The following is a 13,079-nucleotide window of genomic DNA, read 5'->3' as shown; positions in this document are numbered from 1 at the left end:
AAAAAAGATCATGCTCCAAATAAGTGGGGGTACGGCGTACCCCCGCGTCCAACGCCCACTACACCACTGCCGAGAAGTACAGCGGGAGGGCCAGTTTCAGGGATGTGTGAGAGGAGATTATCTAATTCCTCCAAGAAGTTCCCCAAGGCGCCTGGTGGACGGTAGAGAACAACAATGGTTAATTGTATAGGATGGGTTACTGTGACGGCATGGAATTCAAAGGTGGAAGTAGTTGGTAGAGGGAAAAGCTCCATTTTGGAGAGAGCAGGAGACCAGTGCCACCTCCTCTGCCAGTGGATCTGGGTGTATGGGAGAAGGAATATGCTGTGGAGAGAGCTGCTGGGGTGGATGTGTTGGATGGTGTAATCCAGGTCTCAGTGAGAGCAGGATTACACCAACTACAACAAAATGAACATATTTTACCGTGAAATTATCACAAAACATAAAATATTTTTTGGGGGTTTTTAATTATTATTAAACTGTGAATAATGTATTCACTCAAATAAATACAAAATATAATAAAATAAACATTAAGGCGCAGCATTTCGATGAATTGAAATAATCTGTATTTGAACTTTACTGTACTAGTACTCACAAAACATAAAATATTAGTTTTGGGTTTTTAATTATTATTAAACTGTGAATATTCACTCAAATAAATACAAAATATAATAAAATAAACATTAAGGTGCAGCATTTCGATGAACTGAAATAATCTGTATTTGAACTGTACTGTACTAGTACCTAAGCAGCCAGCTTGACATTAGGACTTGCTTGCTTGTCATTGTATTTTCATGTTTTTTTTAAGAAAAATGAACTTGTCCATATTGCTTGCCGAAAGGGCAGATCTGCTGGCACTAACAATGTCTCCTGCTGTGGAGAACACCCTCTCGCTAGGGACAGAGGTAGCAGATACAGCCAGGTAGCGCTTTGCTAACATGGCAACATAAGGATATTTGGCGTTTGTAATAGCTTTTGCTCGGTCTGAACTTTTTGCGAGCGGTGGAGGCTTAAATGCTAGTGGGAGTTGGGTTCGCACTTCAGTCTTTTTTCTCTTGGTACAGGTGATATTCACGTTCGGGTGATGCCTTTTCAAATGAGTGTGCAAGTTTGATGTATTGCCAGCCGCGTAACCAATGTTAGTTGAACAATGCCGACAAACAGCTTTGGTTCGGTCCACCGGACAAAGGTCCGTAATCCTTGTATGTAACTGCGAAACAAAAATGTTCCCAAACCCGGAGACTTCAATGATGCTGGAGGATTTTCGAGCTCAACTTTATCTGCGTTCGCCATTTCGACAGTTCCTCAAATTACTGACTAAATTTGAACGCATCCCTGTGACCAGCTCTCATAGTATGCCTCTCGTCCAATGAAATGACTTGGTCACTCAATGACGCGTTGAACCCAATGTGAGCAAATTACACTGAACGCTGCGACGCAGCACCTGAGATTACTTCCAAAAAGTTGTTCACGTTCTCAATTTTTTACGTTTAACGTTATATTCGTTTGGTACACTTCGGTACACACGTGTACCGAACCGAAGGGCCCATACCGAATATTTTCGGTACGAATACGTATATCGTTACACCCCTAATATTCAGTCTTAGTGTGTGTGTGCATCGAATATTTTTCAAGGCAAAGATACGTTAAACCCACTGCAGCCTTGCACTTCGCCAGGAGAGGTCGCTGTAACTGAAGCTTCGAGAAATTAACCTATTTTCGAAACAATTGTCCAAGTGGTTCGATGCTTCATTCAAAGCTTCATTTGCCCATCACTAGTGCTGACCAATCACGAAGCGTCATTTGGTTGACTGGCAGCAAAAACAACCAATCAAAGCAGTGCTTCTCTGGCTGGCTCTGTCCAATCACAAACAAGAAGTGTTCTCCCTAAAGGAATACCCTTTCCGTATAAGTTGAAATGCTGTGGTGTTTTCTGAAAAGCTGTGGCGTTTTGTGAAATGCTGTGGCGTTTTGTGAAATGCTGTGGCGTTTGGTGAAAAGCTGTGGCGTTTTGTGAAATGCTGTGGCGTTTTGTGAAATGCTGTGGCGTTTGGTGAAATGCTGTGGCGTTTGGTGAAAAGCTGTGGCGTTTTGTGAAATGCTGTGGCGTTTTGTGAAATGCTGTGGCGTTTGGTGAAATGCTGTGGTGTTTTCTGAAATGCTGTAGTGTTTTGTGAAATGTTGTTTTGACTTGCACTTCAGGGCCACCGTACTCATGAGATGAACCCTTTTGCGAACCAATTGGCTGGAAAGCTTCAAAGCTTCATAAGGCTTCATCTCGCCATCACTACTAAATACACAGAAGGGTAATTACAGGACAAGACACAGCTGGGCAAGGGAGGCAGAAACACAAGGGCAACAGGTGAACACAATCAGACAATCAGACACAGGAGGGCAAACACAGGAAGGAAGACAAGACATAGGAGCAGTGGCGGTTCTAGAACATTTTACATGGGGTGGCAAAGGGGGGGCAAGAGGTCATGCCAGGGTGGCATGGGAGGGCGGACAGTACGTGGTATTATATAACCTATTTATTGTTAAATCATGCCCTAACACAAGTGTTCTTAATGCACAAGACAAACAAGGTGTTCAGACAAATATAGTATAAAACAGCAGAAAATACTCATGATACCCTAGAATTCTGTTTACTGTAAGTACAGTAAAAGTGCGTAGTTATAATTAAGTACACAAATGACATCACCCATCTCTTAAGAGAGCTAAAGGTGACCTGTGCAGCAACACATTTCAATAAATATTTGTCAATACTAAGAGCCGCTAGATTGTGCTGCTGTATTGAACTATGCATGCAAGGAGAATAAAACACATCATGTGGTCCAGCTGGAGTTTCATCTGCCTCATGATCACTGCCTCTGTCCTTCTTTCTGACACTTCATCTTTATTCCTCACATACATTTCTTCTTCTTCACTAATGTCTTCATCTCCTCCTGGCTTTCTCCTGCTCTGACCCTCCTGGTGTCTTCAGGGAACTCTCTTTTCCTTTTCCTCTTTCTGTTCGTCCTGATCACTTCTCAGATATATCTTTTTGTTGTTGTTAAGTCACTCCAGCTACTCTGGCCTGCACGAGTCTACTTGTGAAAAGCACTGGTACAAATGCTTGTATAACTTCACACGTTAGGGCCATGTAGCTAATAAGTAACATATAACAGTAATTGTGAAACAAGGACCCAAATGCCACCCACAACTGGGTGCACTTTGTTCCACTCAAATTGTAATCGTAGTTTTGTGTTCATTCTAGCCAAACAGGTAAGATATGAAACACCCTTAAACATGTGACACACATAGTTTGAAAGGTGTGCTCATTCATCCTGGCTCCTCCTTTATGAGTCATCCTGCTCTTGTTACTTATTACCCTGCAACATTTTGATTATTGCAGCTTATTTCCTTTACACAACAGAGGCAACATGGTGAGTAGCGTTTACAAATTATTTGGCTGGATTGTGTTGTGCTGTATCATTTAAACTTCCTTGGCAGTTTTGTGCCCCACAGGACAAGCAATAGAGATGATTAAAGTGATAATCCTCATGTTAACACTACACTACAACTGTATTAGCCTATATGTCGTTATATCAAGTGTACGATTTGTTTCAGATGTTTCTCTTGATGGAATGGTTTGCTAGGTAAAAAGACAGTTTAGCGGTTGCCTAAATGAAAGAGGACTAAGCTGAAGACCAGGGTTGGAAAAGTGAAAAACAGCAGTTTCCTCTCTCTCATAACCACCATTGAATTTACCATTCTGCTCAGTGGCCGATGGATCAGTATACTGGGCAGCTTCAAGTTATCGATGGATAAATGTGTGAATGTGATCAGGGCATTCATGAGAAAGAGAGCTCTGCTCTCAGTGAAACCTATTTGGTTGGGATTGCTCAAGGTGTGGTGCTTTGTTCGTGCTTAAAACTTGTTACGAAATAATTGCTTGTTGGTCGTCTTGTGCCAAATGGTTTCACAATGACTAGAATATGACAAAACCCATGGCATGTTGTTAGTTCAAAGCTGGTTTATTTGCATGTTGAATCAATAGCTTCCCAGTGCAGAGCACCAGGCTATGACCTACTTCAGATCCTGGGAACGCTTCTTCATCACGGAAAATCTTGTCTGTTTTATTTTTCTTATTATTCCTTATTAATAAAGAATGTTAACATGATGTCCCATATTATATTTTATTATATAAAATCCAACTTTAATATTTCGACATAGCTGTAACTTATAAAGTTAGGTAACATAAACTTGAATTATTCAATTCAGATTTTTTTTAATTGGGTTGTTGGGCTAATGTTAACTTTGCTTTGCTAATGACAATAGAATAGCTAGCTACAGTGTCGAAATAATATGATTGTAATTTTTACCTTGGCGTTATACTTTTAGACGTCAGTTCCTTCTCCCACCCGGGACTCAAAATGGTCCAACAGGGGAGGTGGGTCCTAGCATGGAGCACTGCAGCTAATGTGCTAATGTGTCAGATTTGGCCTGAATTGTAGTTGAAAGCATTACAAAATATATCTAACCCAAGAGAATGTGAAGAGGTTACAGAGTTGACGTTATTTCCAGGACGTCTATGGATTGGGTTCCAGAGATATCTACGGAAATAAGCATGCTAACCATTTAGCCCTGGTATGGCCTGTCTTGTAGTACCAGATGTTCCTCCAGAGGTGATGGTGAGTCTCTGTATCCCCAGACAGCCCTAGGTTTAGAGAATGAGAGGGTGGAGCTGACCTGAGATTTGCAATGGTCCCAAAACGTTTTGCAAGTTTTTTTTAAATTATAATGAAATGGGAGGTAGAAAAAGGAAAAACGACTCATACCCTTGCCTCATCCTCACCACTGCTGGGAGGCTGCTGGGGAGACTGCTGGGGAGCAGAGCCAGCAGGGCCTGCATTGACAGTTAGCTTAAATTGAACCACAGTTAACCCCATCTCTGATCAGCAAAGTATCTTTAGCTGTTGTTACACAGGTTAGTACTAGACGCTTTGAACACACAAAATCCTATCCAAATGGGTAAACTTAAATCAGTTTTCAAATTTGCCACAAATGTTCACTTGGTCCCAGGGATGAAAAAAGTATTATTGTTGGTCAAGTGTCAATATGTCCTCACAAAGCATTGTTTTTGGCCATAACACAAGAATCCATGATAATTATGACAATTTCACAGAAATGTCTATTAGGAAATATGAACAGAGTGATCACATTTTAGACAGACATCGATGTACTGTAAATGGCTGGTTGGTGGAGGCATACAACCGTGAGGCATTTCTTCAAATTTGTCTTTGGTTCAAGGTTCAAGGCTTTTATTGGTCATGCGTAGGCTACATAGCTACAATGTAGTTATGACGATGAAAATCTTAGGTCAGAGTAACTTTGTGTGTTACTCTTGTGATCTGTCTATAACTTAAAATGTTTGTATATTGGACACATTTTAAATGTGACAGGTTTATTATTTTCGTTGTGCAAAATATATTATGTTTTGTGTTTTTCTCAAAACAGGCGTCTGGAGTACAAGTTGCTGACGAGGTGAAGCAGGTCTTCAATGTCATGAAAGTAGTCAAAACCGACGATGATGAGAAGGAACGTATAAGAATCGTGCAACTTTGGATTGATGGCGAAATTAAAGTGGAGAACATTTACAGAGAGAAAGATCTGGAAGGCGTGGACAATGTCTTCAAGTTCATCAAGGATCTGATGCGGCCGGACCAGTCCCGCTACTTCCTGTATGACTGCCACTTTGACACCAAGGAGTCAGGTCGAAAAGAGGAACTGATCTTTATGATGTGGTAGGTCTTTGTTTTTTTATTGAAGCCTAAATACTCTGTATTTAGAAGGAGAAGGACTTTGTAAAATCCTATTTTATCCTAAAGTCTACTCTTATCCTATGGAAACGTGTTTGAATGTTTTGAAGTAAAGTCTCTGTGGGACACTTAATAAGATTATTTTTCCCTTCAGGGCTCCTGATAATGGACCTATGAAAAGTAGAATGCAGTATGCTAGCTCAAAAAGTGCTATGTGCAGGGTTGTGCAGGGTAAGTTTTTTTTCTGCTTTGTTCAATGTTTTATCACATTCATTACGCTTGACTTTACAGTTCAAGTTGAATGGAGTTTCATCTGTTTTAAGTAACTATGTTTTCTTCAACAGGTGTCAAGCATATCTTCGAGATACATGACGTTGAAGATATGGAGCCGGATAGTTTCGCAGAACGCCTTAAACATAACGTTCTCAAAATGGAGGGGCACCCTTTGAGGGGTAATTAAACAAAACTGCTACTCCCATTTTTCATAACAAGGCACATTTTAAGGAATGTTAGGGGATGATAGCAACAATTCCGAAATCAAGTGATTGTACCCCTCCAAACTGTCCAAGCACACTGTTTTGGCTTTAAAAAATAGTTTTATCCGGGTGTAACTTTATTCATTCGTTAACATTCTTAATGGAACTTTGGTGTTTTTTTCTTGTAATTGTTTCCACATTTCTTGTTATTCTACAGCCATAAAAGGACGTAAATAAAAGGCAGTGCAGGCTTAGGGCCCATGAGGTGGGCGGGGGCCCTTCAACAATTTGTAGGGTTCATTTTAATGAAATTATACATGGTGCCATTTGCATTAAATATCCTCAAAAAAGGCAAACCCATCTATGTTATGGTACCCTTTATCTTTTTTGAAAAATAGTCACTATAAATCTAAAACAAAATTAGATGCTTGTCCAATTAGACGTACATATGATAGCTAGTTTAGGCAAACAAATGTCAGTATTGACAAACTGAACACATCTGCAAGTTTAGCGAGCTTTCAAGCCTTTCAAACATAGACGCTTCAGTAAGAAAGGGAGATGGTTGCAAAAATATTGTAATGCTGGGTATTAGTTCTTGCTTATGAGTAATGTGTAGCTGTGGTTTTATTGAGGGAGGTGTCCACCACAGTTGGTTATTGGCTGAGCAGTATCTACATGCTTGGCCAAAGGGGTTATATGTGCAAATTGCTACATTGTGTTTGTGAAGTTCAAAGAAGCGGCAGGTTAGCCACCCTGATTGAGTTGCCTTATTGGGGACACCTCAACCTCAGGTTAACTGTTGCTGTGGTGAGGTAATAAATCTGGGCTCTGTTGAGCTAGCAAATGCAAATCGTCTCCTCACATTTCTTCCTTCCTCAAACTAGTTATCCCTAAACATACAAGAGATTCAGACACCCCATGTTACACAAAGCAAACACAGATGAACAATTCAGGTTTTGTAATTTACCAGTAGATGTCAGAGTTCTCATAGACTTAGGTTTGCTGCTTCAACGTCACTGAACGGGTTGTGGCCAAATTGACAATGTGCTTGCAGCAGCATGAAGTTTTCGACTGACAGAGAGTTATGCAGCAGCCATTTCCTGCTCCGTGTGGTTTAGGGTTTTATTTCCCCTTTTACTACCATGAACACGCTACCATTAGAACTGGCAGACAGGCCTTACCTTAGTTATTATGATAAAACAAATAAAAAATAAAAACTTTAGGCTTCCAAAAGATGGCTTTATATACCTAACTATCATACTTTTGCTTAACAGGCTTTCAACTATTTAACATATATACAGGATATTTCAGTTTTTCTTAACAAGTCACAGATTCCAAGGCTTGCAACGTGTGGTGTAAATGTAAGCAGGCAAGCTATGACATGTGCTGACATTTATGCACTCTGCTTTTGAAACAGACAGTAGTCCGGATGTGGGCGGGACTCTGACTCTGTGAGCCACTGAGCCCCACAGGAGAAGCAAAGCCACTGTGATGCTGAAGCAGAGTATCTCTATTTAAAAATAGTCACTGTGGAGGAAGCGTTTGGTATCTATTGAATGCTGTTTCAAAAGAAGAGTTTTGAATACGTTTCTGGACTATCCATCATCTAAAAATGAGGAAGAACATTAGTGTGCCATGGATAATAATAAAATGCTGTAATTTAACTAGATAGACTAGACTATTATCTTTTTGTTCATTGATATTTGTAGTATTTTTATTTAATGCCTGCAAAAAAGTATGGTCTTGAGGCAGACAGCAGCATTACATTGCACATTTCAAACTATACATTGATTCCTTTACAAGAGTGCTAGGAAAATCCTGTCCAGTCTGCGTGATCCCTCAATATTCTAAAGTACTAACTCAATTTTTTTTATATTTGACTGACATTTAAATTATTTAGAACAAAAGTTTAAATTATTGGATTATGTTATAGAGAAATGTGCACCAGCGTTACTTTTTGTGAATCATGTAAACTGCACTGACTCATCACTCTTTACAGAAAATGAAAAACATCAGGAACTATGTTGACAAATTAAAACATACACTTGAAGTTAATATTGTCCAGATTGTTGTTAGTATATAAATCTGTTGAATATTTACTGTGTTTAGTGGAAATCTAAGTGTTGGAGATCAACACTATTACGACAATTGGAATCTCATGGAGGCGTAACGTCTCAATTTTCCTAAGGTAGATTGATACATCCTTTGACTTAACTTGAGCACTCATCCTTTGTTTTTTACCTTATAAGGCCACTGAGCTGCGTCTCAGCAGCAGATAAGTTAAGTATGTGGACAGGTTTGTTCTCCATATAAGGGTGTTTTGTGCCGCGCCCACCGGTGAGTGACTCAAGCTCACCTGGTGTTTGCATTAAAAAGGAAGGCCTCTGTCTCTACCTAACTGATGATGGAAAGTGTGACTAAAATGTTTTTAATTGTGATGGACAATGAAGCCCATAAATCTAATGTGATTTAGGCATCAAATGTAATGTGAATAAATGCAAATGCTGAGGTTGCAGCTGAAACTGTCTCACACACCTGGGAAGAGGGGGATGGGCTACTTTGGAGGTGGTGTCTTCAGCCCAGCTCCTCCTCTATGAGTCAACCTGCTCTGCTTCCTTATGACCCTTCAGCATTTTGACTGCTGCTGCCATTTTTTCTCAGTTGCCTGTTTCCTTCACACATCACAAGCAAAATGGTGAGTACCTTTCACAAAGAATATGGCAGGATTACCTTGCGCTGTGGCATTTAACAACTTATGTGTGCCCCAAAGCACATGCATGTAGAGATGATGAAACTTTGAAGTAACACACTCATTTCAGCATGTAAAACGTTGAACACCAGTGAAGCTTGGTTGTCATTATATCTACAGAGTGTAAGATGTTCATTTGATGTTTCTATGAGTGAATAGTTTGCTGAGTGAAAAGAGAGTTTGGAATTTGAAAGGGCATGCTCAAGGTGTGGTTTTGCCTCCAAAATGGAGGGAGCTTTGTCCGTGCTTCAAACTCAGAGAGAATCCCTTGGGGCGGTCTTTCTTGTGCTAACTTGTTCCACAATGACTGGAATTTGACAGAGCCAAGGCCTTTACAAATTCATAGGGAAGCTACAGCACGGCATGCTACTGCTGAAAGCTGATGGAATATTTGCAAATTAAATTGCATTAGTAGTGTTAACAATTCTCCCTAAAGCCTAGTTTTGAAGAACTTCCTGTTTCTTAATCTCTTCAGTTCTGCTTTCTGTCTCAAAGTATGAGAGAACAAAGTTTGCTCATACAGGAGCCAAGACCCACATCTCACTAAAGTGCTCATACTGTGGTCTTTATTTAATTTAATATCATTTTACAAGACTATGAACATTTATCTTTAAAATAAGATTTGGTGCGGAACTTGCCAGTCAATAAATCTAAATGAAATCCATCCACTTACATCTACTCTTTGATTTGTAGTTCTCATTTTCAAAATACAACATCTTACCCATCTGTATCAATTTTAACTGCATTGTATTGATTGTTTTTGTCTCTTACGATATCTCTGTAATCAAAAATGTGTCAAACATTGGACACATTTCAAATGTGACAACACGTGTATATTTTCTTTGTGCTAAATATCTAATGTTTTGTGTCTTCTCAAAACAGGCGTCTGGAGTAAAAGTCGCTGACGAAGTGAAGCAGATCTTCAATGCCATGAAAGTAGTGAAAAGTGATGATGACGAGAAGGAACGGATAAGAATTGTGGTACTTCATATCGACGTGGAAATTAAAGTGGAGAAAATCTACCGGCAAAAAGATCTGGAAGACGTGGAAGATGTCTACAAGTTCGTCAAGAATCTGATGCTGGCTGATCAGTGCCGCTACTTCTTGTACGACTGCCACTTTGAAACCAAGGAAGGCATTAAAAAAGAGGAACTGGTCTTTATGATGTGGTAGGTCTTTGTACTTTAATTTAAGCCCTAAATACTCTTAAATGTATAAACCCTGTAGAGAAGGACTAACAATGTTATCTTTGTAAAATCCTCACATGTATTTGAGAGCTTTTTCTATGGATGTATATTATTGTGTGAGAATCCTAAAGTGAAGGTGCGACACTAGACTAATGTGGAATTATTCTTCCCCTCAGGGCTCCTGGCACTTCAGTACTCAAAGGTAGAATGCAGTATGCTAGCTCAAAATCTGCTATCCAGAAGACTACGCAGGGTAAGTTGGGTTTATTTTTCTGCTTGAATGTTTTTATCACATTTAATTGACTCTACATATAGTTCTAGTGGAATGGTGTTCCCTCTGTTTTAAGTTACTCTTATTTCTTCAACAGGTGTCAAGCATGTTCTGGAGGTGAATGACATTGAAGATATGGACATTGACTGTTTCACAGATCGCCTAAAACAAAAAGTATCAAAACTTGAGGGCAACGCAGCATAGGGTCATTAAACAAACTACCTTTCCCCTGTTTCAGGCACGGTGCATTGGAAGGGATTTGAGTAGATAAATGCAACATTTCCAAATTATCTGTGTATTTTGAATTGGTCCAAGAAAACTTAAAGGGAAGGATTGGATTCCATTCCTGTAACACAAACAAATGTGCCCTATAAACTGTCCAGTCACACCAGTTTGGTTGTGAAATTAGTCTTGTTGAGATGTAATTGTATTCATTCTTTAAAATAACCATTCTATACTTGATGTTTTTTTCTAGACTGTTACACTTTGATAAACGCATATAAATGGTACTTTTACAAAGTCAAAATGCAGCAGCTGTTGGACTCTGTGTATTGTCAAATAAACTCTATTCAACCGATTTGGCATGGGTGTGCTTATTTCTTCTCTCACTTAAAGCAGGTAAGGATCAGGCTATAATTAGCAGGTAGCTGGGGGTTGGTCTTAGCACCTGGATGTGTTTCAAAAGGATTCTCCCTCCCTTTTAGTGTCAGACTCGGGAGGTTATCTTTGTTGGCCTGATGACTTTCGGATAACCCGGGTTTTAAGGTTTAGCTTGCGTTTTACCAACCACTGAAAGTGATAATGTTCATAATAAATGTATTGGAAACTGAGTACATTTGAATGGGACTATAATACTAATTTTACAAAAAACATCAGGTAGCTCGTTCCAAATTTTCAGTTGCTAGAAATCAGAAAAAAGTTTTAACTCTTCTTTCACATATGATTGCAGCCATGACTTTGGACCTAATGACATCAAGGTGGCCCAATCCCAAACCACGCCCTACACCCTACCCCTACACACTACCCCTCCGTTTGCGCGTTCGCGCGGAGGGTCCGCCACATTAAGTGCTGTTCCAAACCAACGAGTGTGGAGGGGGAGTGGGCTATCAAGCCCTCAAACAGCGAGTCTGCATCGGTGCTGACTTGAGACTGGTCTCTACCTGACCGGAGTCACGCTGTGTGTGTCCGTCAGGAAACACGCTGTTTACAAGTAGTTCCAGCAAACATCCACTGATAAATTGCGATGTTAACAACCTCATGATAACCTCATATTTTTTTAACTTAGGATCATACCTGTGTTTAGTCTAGAAAAAGGTAAATGTGTGCATTTTATTATAAAGTTGTGTATATTTACAGACTGTTGCAAAAACTAAGAAGCTTATAAACATCAGGTTTAAAACTAAAAGAGCTTTACAAAAAAGTAACACAATGAAAGATGTTTGGAGTTTTATTTGAGTTCTTAATTTACATTTTTTGTCTAAGAGATGCTGATTTGAAACCGTTGTTACATACAGTTACGGCATTTCCTGTTTCTGCCGGAGAGAGGGGAGTTTGTCCCAAAGCTTGCCGCTGTATTTACTACACAGCAGAGTTAAAAAAAATGACAGGAGGGAGCCTCGTTGAGCTGCGAGTGTGGCTACAGACGGAGTTCACTCCGCCACGGAGGGGTAGGGTCGAGGGAGTGGTTTGGGATTGGGCCGGTAGAAGAATCCTGTTAACAGGCAACCAGCAGAGACTCCATGAAATTACTGGTCCAGGACCCTGCCCACAAAGAACCAACATGTTTACACTATGATAGATTAATGGACTTTTGCCACCATTCAGTTCAGTAACTGTACAGTTCCCAGTCTTTATGCCTCGACTAAATCGGCTTATAGGCTGTGGCTTAATGTGTACCATAAAGTCATGTAAACGGTTGTACTTCCAAAAATATAAAGGTAGTAGCTATTCCATTCACGTTAAGTTGAACAATTCTGTTTACAAGTGAATAAATGCTCATTTGGCCACCATTTCGACTTTAGGGTGTTTATCTGGTAATTATAAAGCAGTTTTCTTTTTTTACTTGTGTCTATTGTTGCACCAACTATTGCCATAGCACGGGAATAGCCGTTTCAAATGTTCTAGGCCTACTGGCATTTTTGGTTTAAACTAGAATTAATTTCACAGGTTTGAACGAGTGAAATGCACCGCAAATCAGCCAACTTGAGTCGTCTCAATTAGGTGTTTATTGAAATTCAAGCCAAATTGAGGGAAACCTGTTTGCAGTGGCATCCTGAGGAAGGTAGTCCCCGCTGTCGACGAACACCACATCCGCCTTACACACGCTCGTTTCCGTATTAAAAATCTTCCTGATATTTGCCCGAAAATTACGCTTGTGTGGGCGGGAGGATGACAGACAAACATTGTGCAGAAACAAAGCCATACATGGTTGTTGAAGAGACCCGCAAAAATAACTCCACCTAGTTATATACTTCCTCGTCTGTAATCATGCGACCGAAACTGTTCGGTAAGCTTTAGGAAATGACGCATTTTTAAAACAGGCTTTAAAAAAAAGTCAGTCCTGTTATTGAAGGATAGGCCTATAGAGATTGATTG

General features: G+C 39.9%; 2 protein-coding genes across 2 annotated transcripts; both read left to right on the top strand.

Annotated features, from left to right (window-relative positions):
* Positions 1–3,333: 3,333 nt before the first annotated feature.
* On the top strand, positions 3,334–7,127 carry LOC117499578 (cofilin-2-like). The gene is made up of 4 exons (XM_034152060.1): positions 3,334–3,425; positions 5,500–5,786; positions 5,956–6,032; positions 6,146–7,127. Exons 1-4 carry the CDS (start codon positions 3,423–3,425, stop codon positions 6,259–6,261), a joined length of 483 nt encoding a protein of 160 aa, XP_034007951.1. The 5' UTR covers positions 3,334–3,422; the 3' UTR covers positions 6,262–7,127.
* A 1,735-nt stretch (positions 7,128–8,862) lies between these two features.
* Positions 8,863–11,061, top strand: LOC117499579 (cofilin-2-like). The gene is made up of 4 exons (XM_034152062.1): positions 8,863–8,972; positions 9,909–10,195; positions 10,390–10,466; positions 10,582–11,061. The coding sequence occupies exons 1-4, from the start codon at positions 8,970–8,972 to the stop codon at positions 10,686–10,688; spliced, it is 474 nt and encodes a 157-aa protein (XP_034007953.1). The 5' UTR covers positions 8,863–8,969; the 3' UTR covers positions 10,689–11,061.
* Positions 11,062–13,079: the final 2,018 nt, after the last annotated feature.

Source organism: Trematomus bernacchii, unplaced genomic scaffold (genome assembly GCF_902827165.1).
Source record: "Trematomus bernacchii unplaced genomic scaffold, fTreBer1.1, whole genome shotgun sequence".
Taxonomy (NCBI): Eukaryota; Metazoa; Chordata; class Actinopteri; order Perciformes; family Nototheniidae; genus Trematomus; species Trematomus bernacchii.
The sequence above is the reverse complement of the archived record's forward strand: the minus strand, read 5'-3'. Positions and strand labels throughout refer to the sequence as shown.